Consider the following 27,036-nt stretch of genomic DNA (forward strand, 5'->3'; position numbering starts at 1 on the left):
TGGCACACCCAGTGTAAATAAAAAAAAAAAAAAAAAAAAAGGTTATTGGACAATAAGCAGTACATGGGAATTGGTTCTTTTTAGTTTTTATAACACCAATAAGAATAGTGACAGGGAGTCTCTTACATTTGTCAAACCTTTCATTTTCGCTTGCAAACAGTTTTGCATATATTAGCTTATTGTGATCCTAACCAGAACCCATGAGTAAGGTTATACCCACTCCCTTCCACATCCCTATTTCATAGTTGGGGAGATACAGAGACCCAGAGATGGGATAGGACTTATACAATTTATGTCCAATGGTAGCATCAGAACCAAGACCATAATTCCTAGCTAGCCCCAAGTGGCTAGTGTCCAACCAGAAAATTTATTTGAAGTCCCACTATGTGTATTGTACAAGCCGGGCACTCAGAAAACAGGAAATGTTTATATGCCAGTCCAAGGAAAAGCTTCACATATACTTGTGGAAATTCGTCTCCTTCCTTACGGCCTATGTCAAAGGCTGCCTCTTTTCTGCTGGCACCTCTGGAAGTGAATCCATCCTCTGTATTCCCAGAGCACTTAATTTTGCTGCCTTGACAGTACACTGATTCTGGGTTGCCTTGTCATTTCTTTCACTTCCCTGTACCTGGAAAATGGTGAACAGGTGGTCTTCATCATCTTTATGTTCCCTTCAAAGCCTAACGTCCTACCTACCTAGCTCACATTGATCTGCAGAAATGTTTTTTGGAGGGAGGGAGAAGGGGAAGGAATCTTGGCTTTGGGCTTACCAGCACAGTGGGCAGTAGATTCTGGAGCTGGACAGGAAGAGGCACTTAGTAGAAAATCTTGGAGGGAAAAAAAAGAATGTATTTTACAGAGTTATATGTGAGTATTTGTGAAGCTGAGAATTTCATTTCATGATACCATTAGAAACTCAATTGATAAGATGTGCAAGGCAATCTGCAAGTAAGTAATTCAGACATATCTTGAGGACTTGGAGTTAGTGTAGGTAGGATCAGAGACTAAACATTGAACTAGAAGTTGAAAGACCCAGGCCTTCCCACCATCAGCCATGTGACATTGGTTATGTCACTTAACCTCTCCAAGCCTCTGTTTCAATCCATACAAAATGGAAACAATTAGTCTCTCGCCCTTAGCATTGTTTTGAGGGTTAAATGAGATCATCCAGGTAGAGCATTTAACAGAGTGCCTGGAACATGGTGAGCATTTGATCAATAGTAATGAGAATTATTGTTAAGTGATACATGGAAGGTGATAAATATTTAGTATGTGACAAGAAAGGGGCCAGATTTAGAGTTTTGCTCTATTAACCTCTGCTTCAGAAATGTGGTCTAGATTATCTTTCCATTACCTGTGGCTCTGACAACCATAACTCTAGGGTTCTTTGTTGGCACTTTACTGGAGTTTGTATGGCTATTACTTCCAGTGTGGGAGTCACCCCTGGGTTGGTTCTCCAGTGAATCAAGATAAAGGTAAGGGTGCCAAGTCTTGAATCCAAGTGAAGCACCAAGGACATGGCACAAAGCTGGATCAGTCCCTGCAAAGTTGAGGAGCGAAGCCCTGGGGAGCTCCACCATCGTTTCCCTCTAGCCCCACCCTATATATGAATGAGGGAACTTCCTGCACATTTTCTCAAATCCTTCACTTAGCTTCATGTCGGCCCCAATCGAGCCTTTAGCCTTAAACCAGCAATAGCCTTGAGGCTATGTCACCCACACCTAAGTTCCTCTGTCTGTCTGGTATTAAAGCAACATTTTTCTCAGTGATTTCTTAGTCCATCCCATTTGAGCTGCAAACAGGGTATCCTAGACAAGGTTCCAAACAGAGAGGGCAAAATCTCCCCATTCATTGGGAATAGCTCTTCAATACCTGGTAAATGAAGACAGGCAGACAGACAACCATCGGTAGAGTGTACACTTCACGCCAGTTCTCTAGCAGTGCAGACAGGCTTTCTGTCATTGATTCAGCACACACTTATGAAGCACCTATCAAGTGCCTGGCACCACGGAACAATGATGAACAAAAACAGACATAGTTCCTATAGCCGTTAGGAAGTATGAGAGTCAGGCCTCAAAAAAATAATCCAACAGGCACACAATTAGGATCTGTGATAAGTGCCAAGAAGGAGAGTTACATGTCTACCAAGAACCCCAGCCAGTGTAGCTCACAGATAGGCATCACACAGGCATCCTCCTGGCAAATGCATCATCATAAATTTGCCGAGGCAGAGATCCTGCCTGGGAAGGGTCACTTCGGTTGACCCTACTACTTCACAGGCACACATCATTCTGTCTGCCTCCACACTGTGCCCATGTGGATTTTCACTGATTGTATGGACCATCCCCTAAATCTCAAAGCAATGGAATGGGCTACCATCCAGCCATCTCAGACTCACATTCCCAGGTGAGGAGCCAGAGCTCAAATGAGCCAACAAAATAATCGTGGGCTTGTGAGTTCTTTGTTTCTCAGCACTTCCTTTTCACTTGTATGAAACCATAACAGAAAGGGGCCTGTTGGGTTCAGGAGCTGTCCAGAGTTGTAGGTTCCCACTTTTCCAATTTGGTGGACCTCTGACCAGAAAGACAGTCATAATGAGCAATAGTCAGCCACTTACTGCTCACTGGGTTTAAGAGAAAATAGAAATGTTTCCAACAAGTGTGAATTTCACAGAGGTCTTTCTAGCCAAGGTTTCTCCTGAGGGCTGAGGTAGAGCAAGGCAAGTTAACCCTAAAGAGCTGAGGGTACTTGGATGTGCAGTGGGACTCCCCTTGATGCTAGAAAGTAACCATGGCAACATACATGTCACTCCTCTTAACCCATTGCAGGCCTACAAAGAAACTCTGTTTTGCCTTTCACAGGAAATCACAGCATTGCCATTCAGTCCTTCAGGCACCCACGTTGAAATCAACATGCCCCAAATGAGGCATTATCTTCTCCCTCTTTATATACCCTTCCATCTCCCTGAACACCCACTGCACCCTGCCCGTGTTCCTTGCCTTGTAATTAGCATCACCTGTGGCCCAAGCTAGAGACCCAGAGTCGTGCATTTCTCTTCATAGCTGGCTGTGGAACTCTCCTCCAGTTCTTTCCTTACATGGTGTTTCCCACCCGACCATGAGCTCTTCAGCTCCAGATGTCATAGTTCCTTCCACCTTCCTTTGCCTGGCACAGTCTCTGAGACCTCGAAAGGTCTTATTAATATTAGTTGACCAAAAGCATCCACGGTCAGGAGCACCTGGAGTGGTGAGTTAGTGTTTGAGTTGATCTGTCACCAAAGTGGAATTTGTGTGTGTGTGTGGTGCTGAGGCACAATGTTCCTGGGCCCCTGGCCAGAATCAGCCTTTACCAGAGGCCAGGGGTCTACCTCCCAATCCTCACTCTTTTCTTCTCCAAGCCCCTGTCTGTTCCTAGGTGACCAGACATCAGGTGTGCCTCTCAAGGCACTTATCAGGGCTTCCTGGGGGATCTGCGGGGTGGACCAGGTATGCTTTTTTTTACAGCTTCCAAAGGAAGGCCACACAACCAACTTCTCAGAAGTCCGTTTCTATAGAAACTAGAATGTTTTCTATGTAGCCTTGAAATCCCAGAATTCCAGGTCTCTTAGAAATTTAGAGATCACTGTGTCCTCTAGATAAGGAAAGTGAGAACCAGCAAGGTCAAGTGGCTTGCCCTTGGCCAAACCCAGATTGAAGTGCAGGTCTTTTAGCTCACACAGGCCAGTTCCTGGTACACTAGAGCAGGGATTAGCAAACTTTTCCTGTAAAGGGTCACATAGTAACTATTAAAAGAGTTAGGCTTTGTGGGCCATAAGGTCTCTGATGGAACTATCTAACTCTGTCCACTTAGTGTGAAAGCAGCCATGGACGATACACAAATGAATGGATATGGCCGTGTTGCAATGCAACTTTGCTTACCCAAAGAAGCAGCAGGCTGAATTTGCCTATTTCTGCACTAGAACCTCATGTGCTAGTGGTGGTCCACAACCAGCAGCAAGGGCATCACCTGACAGTGTCAGAAATGTAGACTCTCAGGTCCTAGCCTAGACCTGCTGCAGCCAAATCTGTGTTTCCACAAGAACCCCTGGTGATCATATGTGTATTGAAGTTTGAAGAGCACTGCCCTGGTGAGCCTGGCGGCTCTTCCTACAAATATCAAGAAGAAACCTTACGGATTAGGAAAATGAGACCCAGGGAGATTAATGGACCTGCCCAATGGGTCAAAAAATTGGTGGATCTGGGACTAGAGTCCAATTCCTAGTCTTTCAAGATAGAATTATTTCTGCACACACCAGAGCACCCGCCCCAGCCTCCTTGTTTCTGACTGTCCCTGACCCAGCTAAATTCACCAGAAATTCAAGAAAAGCAGCCCTTTATTCTTTTTTATCTGACTTCTGAATCAAGAGGGCTCTGACTCCAGCTGTGTCTCCTCCTCTTTCCCACCCCAACCCCAACCAAGACCTGGGAGGGGATGGCAAGGTAGAATGTGCCTCTGGAGACTGCCTCATCATCTCTAGGATGGGGGGAAACTTGCTCGCACAGAGTCAAGCTGCAGTTAAACTTCAACTTAATTCTTGCCTTAGTAGGTATGCTGCTCAAAACAGAACCACAGAGCCAATGAACCTTTCATTTTTCACATGCAGAAGAAACTTCTAGACTAGAAGGCCTAGACCACTTTAGACTTTTCCCTTTTCTGTTTGCCCCATCTTGGCCCACACACCAGTCCCTGTTTCTCTGTAGCAGTTTTTTAACCGTCTAATAACAGGTGTCTCCCAAGACCCAGCCTACAGCAGAACTCCATGCTGGCCGCATGCTCCACACAGCATGCACATTGGTGCCCTTGATCCGTTCCTAATTTGGGTAAGAAGTGTTTCACGTTCTTAATTAATCAATGAATATGTGCTGGGCTGTTATTTACTGAACACTTATGGGCCAAGCTTGTTGCATATTTAACTACAGATCTCCCTTGACTTAACAACAGGTTTATATCCTAGCAATCCCACTGTAAGTTGAAAATACATTTACTACACCTAACCTAACCTAAGCTACATCGTAGCTTAGCCTAGCCTACCTTAAACATGCTTAGAACACTTACTTACCCTATAGTTGGGCAAAACCATCTAACACAAAGCCTATTTTATAATAAAGTGTTAAATATCTCATGTAATGTAATGAATCCTGTACTGATACTGAAAACCAGAATGGCTCTTTGGGTACAGAAGAATTGCTGTGCATCGGTTGTTTACCCTGTGATTGCGTGGCTGGCTGAGAGCTGGGGTTTGCTGCCCTTGCCCAGCGTCATGAGACAGTACAGTACTATGTATCACTGGCCCGGGAAAAGATCAAAATTTGTAAGTTGAGGTATGGTTTCTACTGAATGTATTGCTTTTGCATCACTGTAAAGTCAAAAAATTGTAAGTCAGAAGCCATCTGTATTTAATCCACTTTACGGCTGAGGGGTTAATGGGGATAAGTGGCCCAAGGACAGGGTACATGGTAGAGCCTAGATTCAAACCTGTCTTCCAGTCCTTTTAGTGCTCCGGGTGCTATGGAAGATGCAAGCAAGAGGGTGATGTGTCCAGACCCCTGATAGCTCACAGTTTACCTACAGGAAATATATGAGAACAATCCTGTTAACACTGGTGTGATAGGCAAGCACCATGGAGTGGCAGAAACAGTACCATGAGTGTGGGAGGCAAGAAAACGAGGGCTTTCCTTAGCAACTTGATCCCCAGGAGGTGATCGGGAAATATTTGGTGTAAGAATGAATGGATGAATGGATGAATGAATGAATGAGCAAGATGGAATGTGTGTGTGCTGAGACTTGAAGCTGGCAAGGATTTGAAAAGACAGTGAGTGAGAGGAGGGGAACATGGGCTGGAGCATTAACATGCAGAGGTAGCACAAGGGAAGGCTGGAAAGATAGAGACCCTGAAGTAATGTGCCACAGAATTGGTTCATGATCCTCAAATAATAGGCAGAGAGGAAGAGGTGAAGGTGTGTAAGCCCAGAGCAATAGGATGGGAGAGTAGTAAGCAGGCTGGTTAGGGGACAGGAAAGGAGATTGACGGCAGGAGACCTGTTCATAGGCTAATAATGCATGAAGCAGGCCTACAGCTCTCAGGCCCAGAATGGAGAGGCTGTGGCCCAAAGGAAGAATGAACAAAAGCCAACAGGAGTAGGGGTCAGTCAGAGGGGGCGCTGCCACATGGGTGGTTCCTCCCTCCCCACAAACCACCCAACAGGGCCCCAGCTTCTGTCACACACCCCGCCCTCTCCTGTCTGCCTCCACACCAGACCACGCCCCACAGTCACAGAATGGACGCCTTATGCCAGAACCTGTGTCTTTTCCACCTCGGGCACACTGCCAGCCCACTGGGAACCGTTTTCAAGCCAATTCACTCCATACTTGTTAAGCATCTATTTGAATTTAACACCAGATGCGAGAAATACTTTATACCCTCATCTCATCTTAATCCCCTACAACACCCTTGAGAAACACTTTATAATTAGAAAAACGAGGCCCAGGGAGGTCAATTGACCGGTCCGAGGCCACACTAATTGATGGATCTGGGACTGGAGCCAAGTCCTAGTATTCCAAACATGGCATTCTCTCCATTTACACCACAACACCCTCCCCCACCTCCCCCTTTCTGGCCAATCCTGACCCAACAACCAGAAAAAGTCTCTTCTGATCACAACTCTCTGCTTTTGCCTTTCTGGGGCAGGTGGGTGGTGTGCGCATCTCTCTGAGCTGTGATTAGCCTGGTGGGTGTAGATGTCGGCAATGTACCTTCTATGTGTCATGCCTGAGAATCAGGTTTGAGTTGAACTGGAAAATCTCACCACTAATTAATTGATTTTATTACATCCACTGTACCTGGAACTGAAGCTTCTCAAGCTCAATGAGCAAAGTAAAGCCAGATAATATACCAACAATTACCAACAATATACCAACAATAGCATTTGACATTCAAGCTGAGAAAGTCATCATTCCATTTAATAAGGTTGTGCCGCCAAGAAATCTTCCCTGAGAAGAGCCAAGAAGAGGCTCACCCCCTCCATGCTCACTTCCCTGCCCTTGACACCCTATCACTCCAAGGTATTTTGTCTCTGCCTTGAGTTCTTTATTCAGAGCTTATTTTTGGAGTCAGACAATCCTTGGTTTGAGTTCCAGCTGTACCACACACCAGCTTTGTGACATTCAGCAAGCTTCTCAACCCCACTGAGCCTCAGGAGTTTTTTATCTTGAGATAATAGTTTCTATCTAACGGAGTTGCCGTGAGGGTTAAAAGCAGTAACCTTTGTAAAGCTCTAAGCCTGGCCTAGAGTCTGTGCTTATAATGGTCATTCTCTTCCTGTCTTCATTGGGACCTCCAGGTCAAGATTCCCTTACCTCCACTGCCTCCCGGGCCTTAAAAGACCTTCTCACTCTTGGTTTTTCTTAGAGGCATGATGATGTCAGAGGCTCACTTCAGAGCCATTTCTAGATCATTTCTTCCTGAGGAATTCTCTAGCACACCGCCTCTCCCCTTTTGAAGAGACTGACCATTATGCATAGAGAGGATTAGAAGCCCCCATTCCACAAAATACAGAGCTTTCTTCAGAGCCCTGCCTAACCCAGGAAGAGAAAGCCACACAGAATGGAGGCCCCCCTCTCCCCTCCCCACCCCACCACACAGCAGGCTTTCAGGAATCAACAACAATGGCCATTGTGAGCCCACACTTGCTCTTTCTCTCGCCTCAGTGTAGGGTTGCACAGAATGTTCTGTCTTCTGCCCAGTGTAAAGAATGGCAAGGATTGCTGCCAATCTGTTCTGGACCCAGACAGTCAGGAAATCCAGCCTCCACTTTTGTTGGAAGAGCTCCAACAGACTTTGAGGGTGGAATGCCCCTAAGGCAACTCAGGGAAGATAGAGGCCCTGAGGAGGAAAGTGACGTGCCCAGGGTCACACAACTAGACAGCCAGAGCAGAGACAGAAAGCCCAGCACCTGCCTGTTAGATCAATACATTGCCTGTCCCTGTGACCCTATAGCCTCTCCTCTTTAGAAAGCAGAGACTCTGGGCTGCTTCTCCTTCCTACCTGTTTCCATCTGGATTCTCCAGAGGCAAAGACCACTTGATACCTTCTGGACACCTTTATGGGGCTTTAAACAAATCCCTGGGAGTAGAAGAAACCTGCAAGCCAGTATGACAACAGCAGGACACAAAGGACACTCCCGTCAAAGGAGGTGCTTAGGTAGACCAGGGGTGTCAACACTATGGCTGAAGGACCTCCAGCTCCTACCCTGCACTCCTTGTTCATCCCAGGAACAAGGGATCTCTCTCTCTCTCTCTGTGTCTCTGTCTCTGTCTCTCCGCCCCCCCCATACACAGACACGCGCGTGCTCGCGCGCGCACACACACACACACACACACACAAATGCAGGCAAAGGAAAGGAACTAAAGGGGCTCATTTCCAAATAAAATGCTGAATCTCCTCCCTGCTTTAGAGTCAAAGAGTGGTAATAGAGATGCTTCATTTGCCAGGAGGGACAGTCATCCTAAAAGTTCAAGGTCACAGTACCTCTGGCCTTCATGGTATGTCTGCTTTTCTCCTCTTCAGCACTTCATTCTTCCCCTACCTTCTCCTCCCCTACCCACCTCTTCCCACCTTCCATTTCCTCCTCTCCCTCTTTCTTTTGCTTCTTGCACTACCTTCTCTGGGTCACGTCACTCACCATGTAGTGAAGACAGGATATTCTGAGGGCGCCCATTTCTAAGGAAACATAAAATCCCCCAAACAGCCACTGTTTCTTTTTTTTTTTTTTTTTAATTTTTTAAATGTTTTATTTATTTTTGAGAGAGAGAGCCAGCATGAGCAGGAGAGGGTCAGAGAGAGAGGGGACACGGAATCTGAAACAGGCTCCAGGCTCTGAGCTAGCTGTCAGCACAGAGCCCGACACGGGGCTCGAACCCACAAACCGTGAGATCATGACCTGAGCTGAAGTTGGATGCTTAACCGACTGAGCCACCCAGGCGTCCCACACAGCCACTGTTCTTAATGGCTTTCTGTGTGCTCTCTGTGCAGGGCCCTCAATTGCATCACTTCTAAACCTGACCACAACCCTGCCAGTGGGTTATTTTATCTCTGCTTTCCAGATAAAAGACAGACTCAGAGAAGCTAAGTGACTTCTCCTGAGGTAATAACACTTGTGGGTGCCCAGCAGTAGTGTTAGATGTAGGTCTCTGCCCCACAGCTTGTCTCAGGGGCACATTCTACATGTTGGGTTCACAGAATGCCAGGGAATGAGCCCTCCTGCCTGCTTGGTTTGCTGGCAAAGGTCCCTCTCTCTCCACCCCATGTCCGAGCTAGGATCACTAGGAAAAGCATGGTCCTAGAATATTCTTCAGGTCAGGTATGGTTGGGAGGCCTGAGGGTAGTCCCACCCGGTGGGAATCTGCCGGGGTGAAGGTCCTACTATAGCCTCCTTCCTTACCCAGCCTTTGGTGCCCAAGGAAACCCCAGAGCCCTTCCCTTCCTGAAAATCGAGAAGCAGTCTTGTGGGGTTCTCCACCTCCCCACCCTGGGCTATTTTCAGGCTGCCAGGCTTCTAAGGTGGCTTTGAAGCTCTTTAGCCAAGAGCAGTCTTTCATCTGCACAGACCAGACCCAGTGGGAAGCTGAGGCGATCTGCTCAGTGCTTAGCTTTGTGAGGCTCTGGGTGCCTGAACCACCAAGGGCACGTGGCCCATCTCCATGGAAATTTGGAGGCAGGAGAGGTGCCCAGGCTGACACCTGCCATGCCTTGGCAGGCCGGGTCTGAAAGAGGCCTGCCAGCTACCACTCACCTGTCTAGACTGTGGGGACTGAACCTGGCCCCACCGCAAGGCAGAGTCCCACTTTCGTCCTCTCCTTCTGAAGAGAGTAAGGAAGTCCCACACCCCCCCCAACCCTTCTCCACTGCATGTCAACTTCTCCCTAACAACGTGAGAAGGGACATTTCTAACTGCTGTTTGCATAGTTCTTTCACATTCTGTAACTCTTTTGTCCGCAAAACAACTCATGAAGTAGCTTTTATTATTGTGTCTGTTATGGGCGGGGACCAGGGGGAGAATTTCTGCCACCTCCCCAGGTTCCTGTGTTGAAGCCCTAATTCTCTACCTCAGAATGTGACTGCATTCAGAGACAGGACCTTTAAAGAGGTGACTAAGATGGAATGAGGCAGTTAGGGCAGCCCTGACCTAATCTGACTGGTGTCCTTGGAAGAAGAGGAGATCTAGGTGCACAGAGAGACATACAAGCAATGCACGTGCTCAGGAGAGAGGCCCCAGGGGAATCCACCCTGCCAGCACCTTGATTGTAGCTGTCCAGCCAACACAACTGTGAGAAAATAAATTTGTGTGGTTTTAAGCCACCCAGCCTAATGAGATTTTGTTATGGTGGGCTTAGCAAACAGACTCAGAAAAGACAAATAACCTGCCCTGTGTGGACACAGAGATTAAGACGAAGCTGTTAGTCCCAAATGCAAGACCCTGTGCAGTTTCTCAGCATTTTCCTTGAACCCTGCAACTCCTTAGTGGTCTCTCAGAAGCCATTTATTAAGTTGTGACACACTTCTTTTTGTATTTCTAGTTAGTCAGACACATAGCCCTGCCAGGAAGAGCTTCAGATGGACACTAGCTAACTAGTGTTACCCCAGCAAGCAGATCGGAGCCCAGCCCAAAGTAATGACACCTAACATCTCAGTTCACCTGTGCTGCTATAACCCAGATAAAGGGTCAGCGCCCACAGGCTTTATTAGATTACACAGGCACCCTAGGATATGTGGCAGTCTTCCTTGCCCATATGGCAGGATGGTTCGGAAACTCTCTGGGTGCCATCGTGTAAAATTTCAGCACGTCCATAGGGGGTTGCTTGGCTCCCTGGGCTGGCACATTGCAGCTCTCAGACCCGAACCCTGGAGTACTGACCAAAGGGGAAACGAGGTAGGAGTGAGGGGTTGAGGGTAGCAAGGTATCCCGTTAGGCTGAAGGTCTTCCATGCTTCCCTAGGACACAGCAAGCCAGAAGCCTGAATCATGCCACACATATATCCTGAGCTTGCCTTGCATTTTAAACCACTGAATTTTCATTAATGTGAACCAGCAGCCAAAATGAGAATGATCATAAAAATGATGCATCAAGAGAGAGAAGGGAGAAGCGCTTGGATGGCTCAGTCAATTAAGCGTCCTATTCTTGATTTCAGCTCAGGTCGTGATCTCACAGTCAGATTGAGCCCTGAGTCAGGCTCTGCACCAAGCATGCATGGCGCCTACTTGGGATTCTCTCTCTCCCTCAGTCCCTCCCCAATTCATTCTCTCTCTCTCTCTCTCTCTCTCTCTCTCTCAAAACAAATAAGCATTTAAAAGAGAGAGAGAAAGAAAGAGAGGGGCAAAAACCAGACTGTGTCAGCATTACCTGTTATATGCAGATAAAATAAATTAATTCATGGAAAGCCTATTACCCAGTTCAATCGAGGCAGGTAGTTATTATTATTAATCACTGTCTTTTTCCTCCTTCAGGTCAAACTGTCAAGGTCTTTGGCACTAAAGCATGTATCTTATTCAGTCTATTCAAACCTTCTATATATGCCAGGGGCTGGGCCAGTTGCTAGGGTTACAAAGATCAACAAAACAGGAAAACATCCTGGCTTTCAACTCTCAGTGGAGTTGGGAGAGTGATATGTTCAGAAACAGTTGTCGTTGTGTGAGATCCACTGTCTGAGCACAGGAGAAGGAAGAAGCATGGTGCCTGGGGTATCCCCGGAGGGTAAACAAGAGTTCTCCAGGCAAAGAGAGACACCTGTGCAGGGAACAGGGCCAAACTAACAAATGGCCTTGCACACCAGACTAAGGAGCCAAGATTTTGTCTCTTGGGCTTCCAGAGCCACTGAAGGGTCTGAAGAAGGGAGTGGACAGATTAAATATGCCCCTTAACTATGAATGCTCTCCTGGCTTTACCCGCCAATATTGAGCTCCAACCTCTCCTCCCAACAGTGGGCAGGAGCACGGAAAGAAAAGCAAAATGGCGCCGTTGAGATCAAAGAAGTAGGAAAAGGAGCAGAGTGAGGGAAGACATTGGCGGGAAGAATGGACCGAGCGGGTCACCCGCTTAATCTAAAGTTCACCTGGATTTGCGGTCTCTGTGTGAGGTGTGAAACTTGGAGGACCATTGAAGATTTTTTAAATGTTTTAGCCTGAATGTTAGGGTTTGGGGACACTTATACACAGCTCTAAGAGGGTAGATAAACAGAGGATTGGGAGCTGTCAGGCTGAATCTGGCAGAAAGGGAAAGTGAAACTAATAGATTTTAGTGCCCACTCTAAAGTGCCAAGCACTTTAACATTCAACTCTGCCATTTAATCTCATAACCACACTTGAGGTCAGTATTATTATTCCTAACTCTTAATTTTCAAGTGAAAAAAGCTCTAGATCAAAGTAGTCAGGAAGTAACATGTTTATATTCTTTTTCACTCTAATTCCTGCATATATTTCGGGCAGTTTTATTGCCTGAGGCTCAGGTTCTCAATCTTGAGCATGCCTCAGAATCTTCCAGAGGGCTTGTTAGAACACAGACCCACTGGGCCTAATCCCCAGAGTTTCTGATTCAGTAGGTCTGGGGTGGAGCCTGAGGATTCACATCTCTAACAAGTTCCTGGGTGACACCGATGCTTCTGCTGCTACAAGACCACACTTTGAGAACCACCCAACAACCTAGCCCAGCGATTCCCAAACTGTGTTGCCTTTTGGAATCACCTGGGAATCTTCAAAAAAAACACTGATGCCTGCCTCCCAGGCCCACACATTCTGATTTAATTGCCATAGATGCAATCAGGTCGTCATTATTTGTAAAAACTCGCCAGGTAATGTTAACACACAGCAAAGTATGGGAACCATTGACCTCGCCTCCCTTCGTCTTGATACTAATGCCCGTCTTCTTCAGCTCCCAGCACTGGGGCCACAGGAGGGACTATCATCTACTAGCACAGCTCAGAGCAGCTCTTTCCAACCCTCCTTCTTCTGCTGTCTCTAGAATTCCTCATGCCTCTCACCCCCTTTCTCCCTTTTCTTCTAGCCCTTCGTCTCTTTCCCTGTTCAAACTAGATCCTGTGCTACAGTGAGTATTACACCCATCTCTTACCCACTGCCAACACATTAACCCCCCTTGTTCTTTCTTTGACCACATCTACCTGGGAAAATTTGAAGAGAAGGATCTAAACCAAACTTCAGGCATGGGAGGGGAGGGAGGCTTCTCGAAGTTGATGACACTTGAGCTGAGTTTTGATGAACGAGTGAAAGTGGAAGAGGGCATTTCAGGCATGGGTACAGCATGCGTAGGGGCACAAAGGAGGGAAACAGGAGGGTTTACCTGGAGAACTACATGTTGATGTGTATGTCTGGAGCACGTACTAGCCCACGGCGTCAGGAAATAAAACTGTAGGCGCAACCTCTTGCCGGATGGGGATAGGCCTGGGGCATCAAGCCTGGGACTTTACATCACAGTTACAAGTATGAAGAGCAGTCAGTTGATATGTTTTTTTAAATGAGTTTTGAATTATAACATTAATACATCCTTAGAGAAAAATGAAAAATGTAGAAAAGCAGCATGTAGAAAATAACAATGACCTTTAATCTAATTATTCATAACTCACCACTGTTAAGATTTTAGGGGAATTTGTCCTTTTCTCCTATGCACATTCTTACATAACTGAAAGCAGCCTGTGCATAAATACGTTTGTCACCTTTACATTTAACATTATATGCATATATAATGTTTTTGGGATTTTGTAAATATCTTAATGGAGGCATAAGTCTATCATCATGGATACCATATACTTTATTTAACTATTCTCATAGAGATGAAAATGGTGATGGGTGAGGTTTCACTATTATAAATGATGCCACAGTGTTCATATTTGTATGAGCTTAGATTCTGTCAGTGATTTCTTGTGATCAATACCAAAAAAGAATGTAATGAATCAACAGTATGAAAATTATAGACTCTTATTGTCAAATTTCTTTCTGAAAAAGTTTTTTCCAATTTACACTTTCATCATAGGTGTGAAAGAATGCACATTTCATCTTCTCTTGCCAGCACTTGGTGTTATGATTGGTGCCACTGAAGGATTTTTGGTATGGGGATGACATGAGCAGATTTGCATTTATAAAATCACAAACTGGAGGCTGAGTCAAGTGGGCCAGATTGGAACTGCTATTGTTGTCCGTGCCATTCTTCCTTTGCTTCCACATTCTCCTTTTTCCATTTTCCCATTCTCCATCTTTTTTTCCTTCTCAGAGAGTGTAAATTAAGTGTTCCCTGCATCCAAGCACAAGGCTTGGTTATGAAGAGCGGAGCTGAAAGGCCTCGCTCTGTGGTTACAACAAACTTGTGCCCAGTCCAGTGATCCTCTTCTTACAATTTTGTTAATATCTATAGATAGATGATAGATAGATAGATAGATAGACAGACAGACATAGATATAGACATAGACATAGGCATAGGCATAGGCGTAGGCGTAGATATAGATATCTATCTGGGCAGTAGTTCTCTTTAGGTAGAAATATATATTTTATATTTTTCAATGAAATTGCCGAATGAATTTATTACTAAATTAATTTCTTTCTGCCTTCTGTGACCGTCCAACCCTACATATGATCATTTCTGTCCCTGGACTATCTTTGCTTCTTCTCCTTCTCAACCCAGCAAATTGCCTGGCATTCATCCTTCAAGACATGCCTTAAATATCTGTGACACCTTCCTCCCACACTTAGCCCAGTCAGAATAGGTTACTTGGGCCTCCCTCTCCCTGTAGTTCAATTCCAACATTTTCTACACCTAACACATTTTAGCCAAGAGTCCTTTAAGAGTAGAACATTTTGTATTCCTGGTTTTTGTCTGGCACTTAAGCTGCTACTCAGTAACTTATAAGTGAGTGAATGAATGAATGAATGAATGAATGAATGAATCCCTGTTTTACTAAGGTGCATGGACTTTTCATCTTAAATACTAATGAGTTAAAAGTGTAAGGACAACATGGAGATGATGTGAATTGCCAAAACCACACTCTGAATCATGGGTATCAGGTAAAACAGACACCTGGTATACCAGATGTCCTGATCCTGGATTCTAAGTTCTGAACATTAATTGTTCTATGTGCTTGGATGTTGACTTACACTCTATTCTGTTTCATTTTAACTCCAGATTTAATTTGTGCATAAGCATCTCTGTGCTAAAGGAAGTAAAGGGAATTAAGCGATGCCAAAATATCCCAAAATGTGTTCCAAAGAAAACTACCAGGGACTGTTTATAGATATCACACAAAAGAAGAGCCTCATGGTCCCATAAGTTTGGGAAACAACGTTAAATAGATTTCTTTATCTCAGAACTTCCTAGTAGGCATTGTAGGAAGTTGAAAGAAAGATCAGCCAGGCAATGGTGGAGAAATAGAAGAGCAATCAAGTCTTCCTTCAGTAGTAGACAGGAGTCATCCTAGCCTCTTTATGCCAGGGAAGATTCAGAGTACAAATTCAAAATCAGAATGGCAAAGGGTATACCAAGATCCTAGCCCCTTACCCTGCATTTATCTCCTCCGTCTCACATGTGTGTAAGCCTCTGCCCCCCACCCACCCACCATGTGGATGAGATCAGCCTTCATTACTTCTCTTCTAGAGCCAGGAAGCAAGGTAATGTGTGGGAAGTGATAGCTGCAAGGTAATGTGTGGGAAGTGATAACAACTTAAAGCCATTCAACAGGAAAATTTGTTAAAAGACCAAGACATTGTAAAAGCTGAAACACTTGAGTCTATTAAGTCCCCTGCTTCTTAGAACATTTTGTTACCAGGGAATGTTTCAAGGAGGGAAAACATTGAACTATAACAGCACTGTCAGATACCGAAGCCTGGTACAAAGAGCAACATTTTACAAGACATCTGTCTTTCTGCCACTAGAGAAACCTCTGAAAAGTTTTCCTTCTTTTTTCTCTTACCCCAGTATAACTCCCCCACCCTCCTCACCCCTAGACACACTCCTCTGTTTCTCTCTTTCCTTCGGCTCCTCCTCCCTCTCCCCTCTCAAATTCACAACCCATGCTGATTTTGCAGACACTGTGTTGAAATGACACAGTAAGCTATAAGACTATCCACTAGTTATTTAATACCCTTTGGTAAAGAGGGAACTAATTACATGGCTAGAGGTTTAGATACTTGCTGTTGATTGGATCCAAACTCCTGAAGAGAGCCTGCAGCGATCTCCTAAACAAACACTGCCCTTTCATGGCTTCTTGTTCCAAGCCCACATGAGATGCAGAGTTTAAGGAGATCGTATCTCTTCACAGATATGAAAAAAGGAGTAGCAGGGAATGGGAGTGTGGATTGAAGTAGAGGGGAAAGCTTATGTGCCTGTGATAGAAAGATGAACACCGTTTGTGTATCTGTTGGCAGCTAATGTCCATCAATGATAATCAGGACGTTAGACTGTAGCAATGTTGACACATTTGTGGTCAGCTCAACGGTTTGCTTAACTGTCTTCATTAGAAAACGTCCATCAAGGGAATGTTTTTAAACAATACCTTCTAAACAAAAAAGTATAGACAAACCCAAAATGTCCTTGGCAATCTTAGCAAACACTATTACCGGTACCAGGAGGGACCTTAGACAAAAGCCATCTATTAAATAAATAAACGTGTTGACTTCCTAGTTTGTGGATATTAGTAGGATATTGGTAATTAGCTACAATCTATAAGAAAAGTTCCTTTGCCCTGGTAGGGAAAAGAATGGAAGCTTTTAAAGAATCTGCCTTTTTATTTTGCTTCTGTTTCAAATACCTAAAAGTTGTGTTGTAAAAGTGAGCCTTGTTCACAATGTCAAACCTTGATCCTGCTATTGCTTTTACAAGAAATTGGGTGGGCACTGCCCAAGCCTCAGGAACCCTGAATAAAGGACCTCTTCCAGGTGCTGGATCAGGAGGAACTGCCGCTGTGGAAGGCCACCAGTCCTATGTGACTCTGAGCCTGAGACACATACTTACTGTCCTGCTTTTTCTACTGTGGACTCAGAATAATTTGGGTTAGGTGAAATATTCTTTTCCTTGGCTTAGCTTTGGCACCTGGTGTCCTGAAGGAGGTCACTGATTTCCCCAAGGATGTCCAAGAAGGTTGGCTCACCACTGGCTTACCACAGGCCAGATTTGAGGTTAATTAATCATCAGTCATGATGTTATTTAGACATTCAGAGAAAAGAAACTTGAACCAGTTATGGACAAGGACTTTCATCAACTTTCCTTCCTATCCTCATCCCAAACCAGTGTGTCTTTAGCTGCAATGAGGGGTTGAAAATCATTTCGGCAATCGCTGTTTCATCATTTATATTACTCTCCATTTGAAGAGGCTTCCTGAAATGCCAGCCTATTCCTTGGATGCATATTAATATTCTGAATCAAAACCTTTTTTCACTAGAACTGGGTTTCTGTTCATGAAAAGGTGCATTTATTGACCTTTGGGGAAATTCCCTATTCGGAATGAGTATGAAAACGCTGTCTAGTGGGAGAGGAAGGGGTATTGACAGATGTGGGTTGGTCATCTAGGGAGCAGACATTCTGACCAAAGCCATCCTGAGGAACAGAGAGATATGTATGCCCTGCTTCTGCTTCTCTCACTCTGCAGACCTCAGTGACCAGCTCCTCGAAGTGGTGGGGCTGGAGGGAGCCATGGAGATGGGGCAGATCTACACTGGTCTGAAGAGTGCAGGCAGGAGGCTGGCCCAGTGCTCCTCTGTCACCATCAGGTATGCTCCCTCATTCCCCAGCAGCCTCCACGTCTTCCCACCACCCTCAGTATTCCTACAACGACTAGGAAGCCAACTTTGGATTTCAATGCAGGGAGAGTGAGGTACAGAAGCTTGATAACATTTATAAAAATGTCTGTAAAGACCATTTCCCAAACTAGGTACAATGCAACCATCCAACTAAAAGGTCCACCATGACCAGTTGGCCATTCTCTTATAACGAATTGATGAAATTCTCTCAACAGTAATGGAAGCTTATGAGACCCAGAGAATCCGAGGTCCAACTCCTTGCCTTTCTTATCTTTACAAATTAAGATGCGAGATACATCTACAGAGGGCACACTGTGACAAAAACCAGGTTCTCTGCCTGTTCTTTCTTGGATAGTGATCTTAGAAATACTATTTCCTATATGCCTTTGTAGAGCCAAACCATCCACATCAGCAAATCTATCCTAATTGCCTAAGAGGGCTATGCTTCTGCAGGGTATGGGACCCACAGGTCAGTCACTGCAGTCTCCCGGAAAAAATGGAGTCTAAGAGAGGGGATCCTCTGGTTTCAGCTACTTCTGTTTAATTAGTAAAACTCATCAGATTCTTCTCCACCTGATTATTTCAGAAGTCTTCATTCCCTTCTTTTTCCCCCACCCAGTTTCTACAGTTCAAATCTTTTACTGGCCCTTAGGGATCTCCTGGAGAGGATACGGTATGCAGGTTTCCCAAAGTTAGTGGACCACAGACCCCTTTTCTCCCAAAACCTCTTGGGCTAGTGTCCTGAACATACTTTTAGGGAAATGCTGCTCTCTGCATCCCTCAGAAAGACCCCCAGAGCTGGCTCCCTGACACCCCTAAGCTCTAAACTCTTTTCTTTATTCCCTCCCTGCATCTCTTATGTCTTTTCTATTACTCTCCAAAGCTTTGTTTTATCTCTGAGCTTTTGCTGTGCTGGGGGCCTGTTTTCCACATTAATCCCCATACTTCCTTCCCTGTCCACCCTCCATGACCCCAGCACTGAGTAGGTCCAGTCTGTTTGCACATCTAAGACATAACTGACATAGGCCACAACAAATGTAACATCTTAGTTCCAGAGGAATCAAAAAAGCCATGTATAAGAGGAAGACCTTTTCTTCATACTCAGTAGACCTATTTCTAGATGGAGTGGAGGGCGTGAGCCAGGATCCCCAACCTCCTGGGCATTTCCCAGACATCCTCCTCAGCCCCAAGAACCAAAATGCCACTCTCTCCTCTCATGGCTTGTTGTGTTATTAGGTTTATTATTTCTTTTATTAAGTATTCTCAGGATTAGTGAGAGAATCGTCTGTATCAAAACATAGCCCGTGTCCCTCATTTTGTAATTTCAAAAACAGAGCAGATGCCAAACCCAGGTGAGAGCTTCCTGACTAGTGGGTAGCAACTGCTGCATGCTCGTCCAGACCAGAGGCTTCTGAAAGGACTTGCCTTTCCTCCTCAAGGTGAGGTAGTACAAATCAATAACTCCTCTACAGAAGGAAGTCAAAAGACCCCATCTCCTTCCTTCTAAGAATCCATATGCCAGAGAAGCCTTGCCCCAAGCAAGAAAGCAGCACTGTCTTCTCTTCTCTTCTCCTATCCATGGGGACAGTATTCCTGATGACCCCATTTCCCAGCTAAGCCAGGTTCCTAGTCCATGCAAGCACAGAGCGTGCTGCCGTTCAAGACATATGAGAGAGGATAGTTAGGAGCAGGGGCAAAGCAAGACACACTCAGACCTGAGCTGTACCTTGTATAGGTTGGAGACGTTACCTCACTGTCATGATGCAACTTCTCACTCAACATAGAAACCAGGCCCTTTCCCATTTCATAACCTTTCCCATTTTGCTGTGGAGTTTCTGGCACAGTCTGCAGGCCCTCCGGCTGGTTGTTGACTGAGGGTCTGCTCAGCAGTGGTGCCGCCATACTTGTTGGCCACTGTTTCCCAGACTCCTGTGGACGTCACTACTCACCCACGACAGTGTTTCTCAAACTAGGATCTGAGCACCAAAGCAACAGAATCGCCCACGATGCTTATTAAAATGCAGGCCCCTGAGCATGACCCCAGACATGCCTAGTCGGAATTCCTGAAGTGGACCCAGAAATCTGTTTTTAACCAGCCCTCCAGCAGAGTCTTAGAGAACCACTCCTAGGTGGGCAGATAAGGTCTTCCCACATCTGTTTCCCTTGTGGGGACCACTGTAATTCTTCACCTCCAGAAGAGTCAAACTCACTGTGTTCTCTCGATTCTCGGTTTTCCAGGACAAACAAGCTGCTGCCAATGCAAGTGGATGGAGAGCCCTGGATGCAGCCACCTTGCATAGTGAGTTCTGCCAATCTTTAAACTAAGGGTGAGAAGTCTTATCTTGGGCCCCTTTGGGGCACTGACAGTATGAAATCACTCACTCTTCAGAGTTGCAGGGGCTTTGAGAGATCACTTGGTAGAGCCTGTCTTCTCCTTTATTCATCTATCCATTCATGTACCTGCTAAGCCTTTATTGAACATCCAAAACAGTTACTAAACAATGAGACAAAGGCCTTTCTCCAAAGAGCTCACGCTTATAGCTGGTGAATTCTAAGACTTCATCTACTGTATCCTTAAGTGTCTCCTCCTGTGTCACTGCAATGGCAGAGAACTTGCCTTGCCACCCCAAAAGGAGACCTGCTTTGCTGATGAACGAGTGTAACTGTTACAAAGGGTTTCTTGTGTAGAAGCCAAATCTGCACCCTTGCGCTGGAACTTCCGCCCAGCCACTGTGACCACTGGAGGCCCTGGAGAAGATTCCCGCAGTGTACACACTGAGCTACCGGTGCATCTACCCGAAAACCCCACTCAAGCAGAGACAGCGGGTTCTCACTCAGCACCTAGCACTGCACCTGGTTCGTAACAGCCACACGATAATATTCATTGAACAGTGAGTAAAGGGCTGAACAAATGAGCAAATAAAATAAAAGGACCATCCTCATTCCCTGACTTACCATACCTCCATTAGCCCTCCGTTCATGTAGCACCACCACAGGGTCCACGCATCCTTCCTTCTTAGCTAAAAACCCAGCTACAAGCTCCATGGTAAAGGGAAAGCACTGTCCTAGTGTTCAGGGCCAGGGTGTTTACTGGGATATGACATTAATATCACCTTCAATACTGCTGTGAATGAGCCAACCTCAAGAGACAAAAGCAGTATTTCTAAGCTCCCTCACTTGTGGAATATTCAGACATCTCAAAAACCTGCTATTCTGAGCCCTCAAAACATCTAGTTTTCTTCTACTAGAGAAAGGGTTTGCATGAGATTTATACCAGGCCTGAGTTGTAGATGTGTTTCCATCACTCTGTCTTCCATGTGACTTCTACAGATTATAAAACTAGCCCCTGGAGACAGACTCTAGAGATGGCAACTTCTATAAAAGGGTATCAAAAGGAGAAATCTTTCTGCAAAACCTTACCTCAGTCTTCTGGCTTCTATGAAGACTAAGAAAAAGATGAAAACACACTACAGCAAAAACTAATAATAGCTTGCCACTTTGTTAGAATTAGAAAGGATGGAGGAAATTTCTACTACTTATAATTTTGATGGAGCTAAATTGAGAAAAATCTATCCAAACTCCTCTTGTCTTCTAAAAAAAGGCTGGAAGAAATCAAACCCCCTCCCACCTCACTCAGCAATATCTGAAAACTGGACAGCCATTTCTCTCACTGCAAGGACTTGTTTTTGAAATAGCCAAATGCTTCCCTTGTCCCAGCCCCCACCCTCTCCATGCCACGCTTCAGACATTTCAACTCACTGTGAAAAACGTTGTTGCCCAATGGTCTTAAGGTATACAGACCCATGGACATGCACGTGTAAAAATGTATCCATCTGCTCAGGCTGCCGTCACAAAATACCACAGACTGGCAGCTTCAGTGACAGACATGTATTGTCTCAGGGTTCTGGAGCTGGAAGTCTAAGGCCTGGGTCCTGGCCGGGTTGCTTTCTGGTGTGGCTTTCCTTCCTTACGTGCAGACAGCCGCCATCTCACTGTGTCCTCACATGGCTGTTTCTCTGTGTCTGCACACTACTGGGGTCCCTTTTTTGTATTATAAGGGTTCCAGGGGCACCTGGGTGCTCAATCAGTTGAGCATTCAACTCTTGATTTCTGCTCAGGTCAAGATCCCTAGGTCATGGGATCAAGCCCCACATTGGACTCCACACTGAGCATGGAGCCAGCTTAAGATTCTCTATCTTCCTCTCCTTCTCCATCTGCGCTTCTCACCCACTCACACTCTCTTTCTCAAAATAAAATAAAATAAAATAAAAAGGACATATATATTTTCTGACTTTATCCTTTATCAAGCATAGAGAAAATATAAGTAAGAAATGATATTATTAATTACAGTAAAACCTCAGATTGTTATTAACTTGCTCTGTGAATATTCTGCAAGATGAGCCAACATTTCTAATAAAAATTAACTTGATAGGGGCGCCTGGGTGGCTCAGTCGGTTAGGCGTCATGATAACATGGTTCATGGGTTCTTGGGCTCTGTGCTGACAGCTCAGAACCTGGAGCCTGTTTCAGATTCTGTGTCTCCCTCTCTCTGACCCTCCCCTGTTCACGCTGTCTCTCTCTCTCTCTCAGAAATAAATCAAACATTTAAAAAAATTTTTTTAATAAAAAAATTAACTTGATAAACAAGCGATGTCTTGCAATAGAAGTGGTACAAGACACTGAATATCACACAATCACAACTGAGCCACTTTGATATACGAGTGTTTTGGATTATAAGCATGTTTCCAGAACAGATTATGCTCGCAAACCAAGGTTTTACTTGTATATTAATTTTAGGCAAACTAACCTTCCAACATGCCAAAAGCATGAATGGAATAAAGAAGTCACGTTTTATTTGATAAGAGGTAACACTCATTTCTGAGATGTAATAGTCATAAGATTTTAGGGTATATAGAAACAGAATCAAAATATATACTGTGAAAAACAGAAAAAAAGAAAATACATACTGAGAAAAATAGATAAATAAGAAGTTGACAGAGAGACAACTATTGAGTCTTTGAAATATTTGTTTCTGCTTGACCTTCGAGGTCAAGAAGCAAAAATAAACAAATGTCACAACTTTTGGATGAAATATAAACAAAGTAAATATCTCATTCCCCTCCCCATAGGATCCAGAGAATATTTACTAAAATAGATCATAAACTAGTTCACAAAGAAAAATATCTGTAAAATCCAGAAGGAAAAATCATAAAACTTATTTTATTTGACCACAAGGCAACAAAACCAGAAATTAGTAATAGAAGCAAACTAATTATTAATAAGCAAGCAAAATCAAGTCACTCAGAGATTTTTTTAATTCTCCTAAAGAATAATAGATTCAAAAGGAAACAAAAACCACCATTATAGTCTGTTTCAAAAATAATAAAAATCAGAAGATTCTATCCAGAAGTTATAGAATGTAGCCTGAACTATATTTAGAAGTAAATTCGAAGTGTCATATACTTCAATCATTTAAAAAGGAAAGACATGTAATGAATAATTACAATATTAGAAGAACAACAGTAAAACAAAGTGAGGAGAAGCAGAAGGAAGAAAATAATAAAGACAAAAGTAGAAATTACATACTTAAAAAGCAGGAAAATTGAGAACTAGTTTATTTAAACATATCAAATATTTGAAAACCTGATTTTAAAAAAAGAAAGAGATCAGAGATATTAAAATATAAAAGTATATAAAATATAAATAGAAATGTGATGGTTTCTTTTAATTATAAGACATAATATAACATATTTAATAGATAATCATCTTTTTTCTCATAACCATGAACATCTCATGAAAACTCTAGGTAACCACTAATGAAAGAGAAAGTGTCTTTGAAGAATTACATCCAAAATGACCCTAAAACAGGGGCGCCTGAGTGGCTTAGTCGGTTAAGCGTCCGACTTTCGCTTAGGTCATGATCTCGCGGTTCGTGGGTTCGAGCCCCGCGTCGGGCTCTGTGCTGACTGCCAGCTCAGAGCCTGGAGCCTGTTTCAGAGTCTGTGTCTCCCCTCTCTCTCTGAACCTCCCCTGCTCATGCTGTCTCTCTCTCTCTCTCTCTTAGAAATAAATAAAACATTTTTTAAAAAATGACCTTAAAACATTAAGAGTAAAACTCTTACTAGTGAGTTCTTCCATACTATTAGGAAATAAATATTCATGTAAACTGTTCCATAGTATAAACAAGATAGAAAGTCACCTAGTCCATTTTAGGAAATTAGGACAGACACAAAAACTGAACAAAAGTTTTGACTTTTATTTATTTTTTTAGTTTTTTTTAAATGCTTATTTATTTTTGAGAGAGAGAAGGACAGAGCCCAAGCAGGGGAGGGGCAGAGAGAGAGGGAGACACAGAATCTGAAGCAGGCTCCAGGCTCTGAGCTGTCAGCACAGCTGACATGGTGCTCAAACTCACAGGGGCTCAAACTCACTGACTGCGAGTTGGACGCCCAGCTGACTGAGCCACCCAGGTGCCCCAAAATTTTGATTTTTAAAGAAAACCATTAGGAGACTAAAACCAGAAAAATAATCCCTCAAAATAATAAGAAATATTTATCTTAAACCAATAATGAACATTTTACTTAATAGCAAGACACTAGAGAATTCTCATTAAAATCCTGGACAAGACATGTGTGCTAATATTGTTTGGAAGTATTTGTCAGCGCAATATAAATGACACAGAAAAGAAATGTATCTATCCAGAAAAGAGTCAAAACTGTCATTATTTGCAGATAATATGATTATTCATAAGATAATATGAACATGATAACATGCAGATAACATAGAAAGGTAATAGAATCAACAGAGAACCCCAAAGATTAAATTATTTCAATGAAGCTATAAGGAAAGATAGACAAAAAGTTAATAACTTTTATATATTCCAGCAATAACTAATCACAAGAATAGGATAGAAAAAATTAAAATATCATAATAGCAACAACCAAAAACAAAATATTAAATTGTGAAAAAGAGATGAATACTACTAAAACTTAACTAATATAAAAAATATATACCTGAATTTAAAAGCATCCCATGTTTCTCAACAGGGATCCCAAACAAGATCCCAGTGCAATTATTTTTTAACTTGACCAAACAATGCAATTGCTAAGGTGTTTTATGAAAGAGCTATAAGGAAGGACTTCTCACAAGGTATTAAAATAGTTACAGAGCCACAATAATTGGCATGGTATTAGATAGATAATCAGTAGTGCCAAAGAGCCCTAAGAAACCCCCGTACACATAAAATCTATTAAAAAAAGAAGAAAGGAAGATCATTAATTAATTGGAAAGGAATGGACTGTGTAACATAATGGTATCCAAGAAATTGCCTGTTTGGGAAAATGTCATTGTATACTGAAACCTCTCACCTCAAACTCCAAAAACAAAAACAGAAAAACTCCAATTAAAAATTATGACTACCTATGGGGGACACAGATGACTTTAATCACATTGTGAGCATAGATTTTCTAAGGCAAAAGTGACACATTTGACTATTAACAAATTTAAAATTCTATAAGTCAAGAATCAATGTAGAAATTTTATTAATTTTTATTTTAGAGAGAGAGCATGCAGTGAGGGAGAGGGACAAAGAGAGAGAGAGAATCTCAAGCAGGCTCCACATCGGTGCAGAGCCCCACACAGGGCTCGATCCCATGACCCTGGGATCGTGACCTGAGCTGAAATCAAGAGTCGAACGCTCAACCAACTAAGCTACCCAGGCACCCCTTCATGTAGAAATGTTAAAGGCTAAGGCTAAGGATAAGGATAAGATCTTTCTTAAAAGGCTATCTCAGATACCACCTCACACCAGTCAGAGTGGCTAAAATGAGCAAATCAGAGAACTCTAGATGCTGGCGAGGATGTGGAGAAACGGGCACCCTCCTACACTGTTGGTGGGAATGTAAACTGGTACAGCCCCTCTGGAAAACAGTGTGGAGGTTCCTCAGGAAACTAACAATAGAACTCCCCTATGACCCAGCAATAGCACTGCTAGGAATTTACCCAAGGGATACAGAAATGCTGATGCATAGGAGCACATGTACCCCAATGTTCATAGCAGCACTCTCCACAATAGCTAAAACATGGAAAGAGCCTAAGTGTCCATCAACAGATGAATGGATCAAGAAGATGTGGTTTATCTATACCATGGAATACTACATGGCAATGAGAAACAATGAAATCTGGCCATGTGTAGCAACATGGATGGACCTTGAGGGTGTTATGCTGAGCGAAATAAGTCAGGCAGAGAAGGACAAATATCATATGTTTGCACATATAGGAGGATTAGGAGGAACTTGACGGAGGAACAAGGGGGAGAAGAAGGGCGGAAATGGTGGGGGAAAGGGAGAGAAGCAAACCATGAGAGACTCTTGAATGCTGACAAAAACTGAGGACTGATGGATGTGGGGGGAGGGGGGGATGGGCATGGAGGAGGACACTTGTGGGGATGAGCACTGAGTGTTATGTGGAAACTAATTTGACAATAAACTATTAAAATAAATAAATAAATAAATAAATAAATAAATAAAAGAAAAAAAAAAAAGGCTATCTCAGAGAGCAGGTGAATTTCCATACTGTCTAAAGAGCTCTTAGAAACCAGGAGAAAATGCTAACAATGCAATAGTGAACAGACAGCTCACAGACATAATCCCATGGGCTAACAAAGCCATGAAATAATATTTAGTATCATAAATTAAGAAAAAAAGATGAAAGAATTTCACCTTGAAATAGTGAGAAATCCATGCCATGTTTCACTTGTCAAAGGAGCACAATTTGTTTTTCTTTTTAAGATAATATTCATTGCTGTAGAGATGTGGTGTGACCAGCACGCTCAAGGAGCAAGATAAGAGTATAAACCTTAAAGCATTCTGGAAAGCATTTGGTCCAGTTCATTTCCTTTGACCCTTTTTTTTTTCCCAATTATTCTTTTAGTAATTTGTTTTGAGTAAAATATAGTTTATCAGTAAAAAAAAAAAGAAAAAGAAAAGAAAAAGAAGAACTGGGGAGAAGCCCAACACTTAAGGATAGCATTAAATAAAACTGAGATTCATCTAATAGAATTATTTTCAGCCACTGAAAACCGTATTTAATGAATATTTAATGACATCAGAAATGCTTGTAAAGGGGCGCCTGGGTGGCTTAGTCGGTTAAGCGTCCGACTTTCGCTTAGGTCATGATCTCGCAGTTTGTGGGTTCGAGCCCCGCGT

At 43.6% G+C, this 27,036-nt stretch overlaps 1 protein-coding gene and 1 long non-coding RNA gene across 4 annotated transcripts in view; one reads left to right on the top strand and one right to left on the bottom strand.

Annotated features, from left to right (window-relative positions):
• Positions 1 to 7,644, bottom strand: part of LOC144223612 (uncharacterized) — a 22,323-nt gene extending 14,679 nt beyond the window's left edge. Inside the window, exons 1-3 of the long non-coding RNA XR_013332767.1 lie at positions 7,396 to 7,644; positions 5,515 to 5,604; positions 771 to 827 (exon numbers count right to left, since the gene is read on the bottom strand). This is a non-coding gene — a long non-coding RNA (uncharacterized LOC144223612). The remainder of the gene's footprint in view (positions 1 to 770; positions 828 to 5,514; positions 5,605 to 7,395) is intronic.
• The window catches only part of DGKG (diacylglycerol kinase gamma), a 160,401-nt gene that overhangs the window by 127,284 nt on the left and 6,081 nt on the right, over positions 1 to 27,036 (top strand). For all 3 annotated transcript variants that reach the window (XM_077754424.1, XM_077754425.1, XM_077754426.1), the window contains 2 exons: positions 17,680 to 17,800; positions 20,069 to 20,129. In XM_077754424.1, the coding sequence (XP_077610550.1) occupies positions 17,680 to 17,800; positions 20,069 to 20,129 (182 nt within the window). The remainder of the gene's footprint in view (positions 1 to 17,679; positions 17,801 to 20,068; positions 20,130 to 27,036) is intronic.

The sequence above is a fragment of the Crocuta crocuta genome, unplaced genomic scaffold (genome assembly GCF_008692635.1).
Source record: "Crocuta crocuta isolate KB4526 unplaced genomic scaffold, BGI_CrCroc_1.0 scaffold70, whole genome shotgun sequence".
Lineage (NCBI taxonomy): Eukaryota > Metazoa > Chordata > Mammalia > Carnivora > Hyaenidae > Crocuta > Crocuta crocuta.